At 43.1% G+C, this 3,732-nt stretch overlaps 1 protein-coding gene across 3 annotated transcripts in view; it reads left to right on the top strand.

Annotated features, from left to right (window-relative positions):
* The first annotated feature begins 907 nt into the window (after positions 1–907).
* The window catches only part of LOC147611156 (uncharacterized), a 3,886-nt gene continuing 1,061 nt past the window's right edge, over positions 908–3,732 (top strand). The window contains exons 1-2 of one of the 3 annotated variants that reach the window (XM_086785228.1): positions 908–2,449; positions 2,581–3,732. The exon at positions 2,581–3,732 is cut by the window's right edge and continues 703 nt beyond it. In XM_086785228.1, coding sequence (XP_086641354.1) covers positions 971–2,449; positions 2,581–2,697 — 1,596 coding nt within the window. In that variant the 5' untranslated portion in view covers positions 908–970 and the 3' untranslated portion in view covers positions 2,698–3,732. The remainder of the gene's footprint in view (positions 2,450–2,580) is intronic. The other 2 variants (XR_015263877.1, XR_015263876.1) reach the window with 2 other exon arrangements.

The following is a 3,732-nucleotide window of genomic DNA, read 5'->3' as shown; positions in this document are numbered from 1 at the left end:
CAAATCTTATGGTTGTGAACTAGACACATAGGATACATACTTTTGAGTTCACAATGACAAACCAATTTTAAGATATAAAATATGCTCATTCTGAAATCAATACTTCAAATGAAGACCGAGCCTTATGATTCTTCGATACCGGTCAAAGTTTTGAAGGGAATCACATGGGAACGTGATAAAAGCTAGATACAAAGGAGTTTGAAATATTCCATGCATTCTTTCTAAACCAATTGTAACGTTATGGAGAATTGACTGAGAAGTTAGAACATATTAAAAGGCGCGTAGGGTGCCTTGCTTTTTTGCTTAACTTTCCCAGAAGTCTACTAAGAGTTGTGTCATACTTACTATGCTTTTCATCACTTTTAAATAAGTCATGTAAGTCATGACTTGCTCACATACTATATAATTCATGTACATACGAAATTCATTCCACCCTACTACCTTTCTTCAAAAAGACTTGAAAAAGGGAGAGTATTTATCATTATTTTCTTATGCAAAAAGAGGACTATGTGTTATCATAGCGGACCCCCCTTCATGACTTTGTGGCCCTCCTCTGCTGGTTATTTAAGAATCAAAGCGAGCGAGCGAGTGGATTATATCCAAAGCGAACTCCGTGGCACGCGATCGTGCATCTGTATCCGTGTACGTGTGGATAAGAATCACTTTATGATGCGTAACGCCTCAGGGCAAAAAGGATTCATGTAAGGTTCAGTAAAAAAATTCGTGTAAAGTTCAGTAAGATATAAGCTTTGAAAGTCGTTCTTATTCACCTAGACAAAGTCACCCTTCCGTAGACAAAGTCGTTCTTACTCACCTGACTTCCGTAGACAAAGTAACCCTTTTAAACCGAGTGGAAATATGGAACCACACCATATAATCCCCTCTCTCGCTCGCTCTCGCTATCTCTCTCTCGCTCTCTCTAGTCGCTCACGTTCTCGCTTTCGCTCCCCCGCCCCGGCCAATTTCCGAAATGGGCAATAGCGCTTCTGCGAACGAAGATCGCACAAAAGGGGGTCCCCTGGATTCAGCAACAAGGCTCGAGACAACCTATGCAGACATCTTGAAGGTGGAGGAGGTGAAGAGCGAGTTGAAAGACGTGTTCAAAGATGTGCGAATAGTGGTGGTGGGGAGATCGGGCTCAGGGAAGACCACCCTCATCCGGCTGATTATCGGCGACAACGGCCCGCCAAGCATCAGCGAAGGCACAGCAGGAGTGCAGGACATCAACGCAGAGTGGCCTCATCCCAATCCAGAGCTTCCCTTGATCTTTCACGACAGCAACGGCGTGGATGTCATGGGTCCAGACAGGCTGAAAATCATCAAGAAGTTTCTTGACAAGCATCAGAAGAGCAGAGAATTCTCTCAAAAGATTCATCTGGTGTGGTATGTTTTCAGTGCTGCAGACACAAGGTTCCTTGACGATGGAGGTCTCATGGAGCTGCTTGAAACTTACGAAATACCCTTGCTGCTGGTCATGACCTTCAACGATTGCGAGAAGATGGTCACGAAGCATGTGACCCCGTCCAACTTAGAGACATTGCTGGGCCGCATCAAGGATGTGGAGAAGAGGAAGAAGGTGCAGCAGGCGATGGTGAGAATCGGAAACGATGTACACCTAGAAGGCGACACATTAACAGGTAGGAGGGATGTAGATGGCCTAAAGAATGTGATTGAGAGAACGAAAGACATGATTGGTAAGAAGCTCCAGTACACATGGATCGCTTGCCAGGTGGTTGACATGGATCATAAGCTGGGGGCGTCGGCCAATCTGATTGTGCGCTACAAGAAGGCGGAGGTGTTCAGCTTGTGCGCGGTACTAGGTGCAGTGCCGTTCGCACTGCAGCTTCAGCTGGCCTACATGTTCATGAAGGTGTTGACATGCTTGTGCAAGATATGGAATGTGCCGGCCAACTTGGAGAAGGCACTGTTCAAGACGTTTTTTATGGAGGAGGGATTACATTGCCTCCTGCGGAACCTTTTCTACAACTTGGCTGCCAGTCTGGGGCTGGTAGTCTCTTTAGCGGCGTCCGTGCTCACCTTAGGAGCTGCCACTCCTGTCATCCTTAGGGTTATGACCTCAGCTGGCTTTTCCCAGTTGAAAGCTACCCCCGTTCTCCTCATGTCTTACTCCTTCTTGATTTTGGGCACCATCTTGTATGTCAAGTCCATGCAGATAACCAAGGAGAGCTGGGAGGCGGACAAGTCCGTGGAAGCTTACGTCAAGTACTGCGAGGAGTTCGCCACTTCCGATTACCCCAAAAAGCTGCAGAGCTTTGCGCAGGAGTCTCGATCCGCTTGGGAAACCACCGTACGCACCAAGCTCCAGAAGAAGAGAGTCAAGAACCAGATCGTCGGTTTCTTCAACGAAGTCATGCTTCACAGACCAAAGAGCTTGTTTAGTGCCATGCAAGAGACTGACTACGAAGAGGCGGCAGCCTTGAAGGAGCTGGTTGAGAATACTACAAAGCTCATCCTTAATTAATTCACGAGCTGTTGATAATTAAGGAAATGTACTGCTGGACTGCTTTGGTCCGATTACAAAATCACGAGCTTATTAATATATGCACTTGTTTGGCACAGGCTGGTGCAGCTGGCACCGGTGACAGCAGCAGCGAAATACAACCTGACCAAGCTTCTACGTCGGTGGATTACCAGAGCGATGGTGGGATCAGTACCCTCGACTCATCATCCAGCTAACATGTCTTCTGGTGCAGAAGCACACAGACATAATAACATAATAAGTTGGCAACAAATTGCTCAAAACCAAGGTGCCCCCAAGTGACTTCTTGCTCAACATATAATTGTCCATTTGCATGACTTTACCAACAAGAAGAAGCCAAGTAAGTCCAAATGTATGTATCTTTTTTTTTCTTTCTTTCTTAATTACGTTTCCATTTCCGTTGGTTTCCTATGTTCACCTTAGATAACCTCAAATAATTGGGGCAATAAAAGGGACACAAAAGAAAAATGAGAATATGCATGTAAATTATTATGGACCTCAAAAGTTCCGAACCCCATGTGTCTAGTTTGAAACCACAAGATTCTAGGCCTTTTCGTATGTCCTTTTTAGTGCAAGAAGAAAACATTTCTCCCAAAAACGCTAATTAAAAGATGCCTTAGCCTTAGCTACTTTTCTCTTCAAAAATATACACAGCATATGGTTTCATAATGAGTTTGTTCAAAACCTTGACCATTAATTTCAACATAGTTCAAAAATTCGACTGTTTCTTTTTTCCCATTCCTGATTGTGGACAATGCAACGTAAGATAGTTTGTTACTAGCACTATTATCATTTAGTATGTACTTTCAAAGGAAAATTGGTAGAATAGTTCAAAATCCTATGTGTGACCTAGCTTTTATCATGTTATCATCATTTCATGTTCTTTGATATTGCATTCAAGTAGGTTTAAAAGCCCATGACATAAGTTTCTTTTTTATTGGTAGTTTTCTTTGCAGAATCTAATGTCCTCTCTCTCTCTCTCTCTCTCTCTCTCTCTCTCGGCTCTATCATGTTATCATCATTTCATGTTCTTTGATATTGCATTTGTAGGTTTAAAAGCCCATGACATAAGTTTTCTTTTTTATTGGTAGTTTTCTTAAAATACAAAAAGGTGCTTTTCTTGCATGGCACTCTCTTATGCTCAAAATAGAGTGCCTTTAAATTGAGGCTAGGGTTTAAAGCATATCACGATTTATAAAAATATTAAAGATCAAGTCTATGCTTGATAAACT

The sequence above is a fragment of the Cibotium barometz genome, chromosome 48 (assembly GCF_041138505.1).
Source record: "Cibotium barometz isolate CiBa-2024 chromosome 48, ASM4113850v1, whole genome shotgun sequence".
NCBI lineage: Eukaryota > Viridiplantae > Streptophyta > Polypodiopsida > Cyatheales > Cibotiaceae > Cibotium > Cibotium barometz.
Note: the sequence above shows the minus strand (reverse complement) of the source record. Positions and strands in the feature narration are given on the sequence as shown.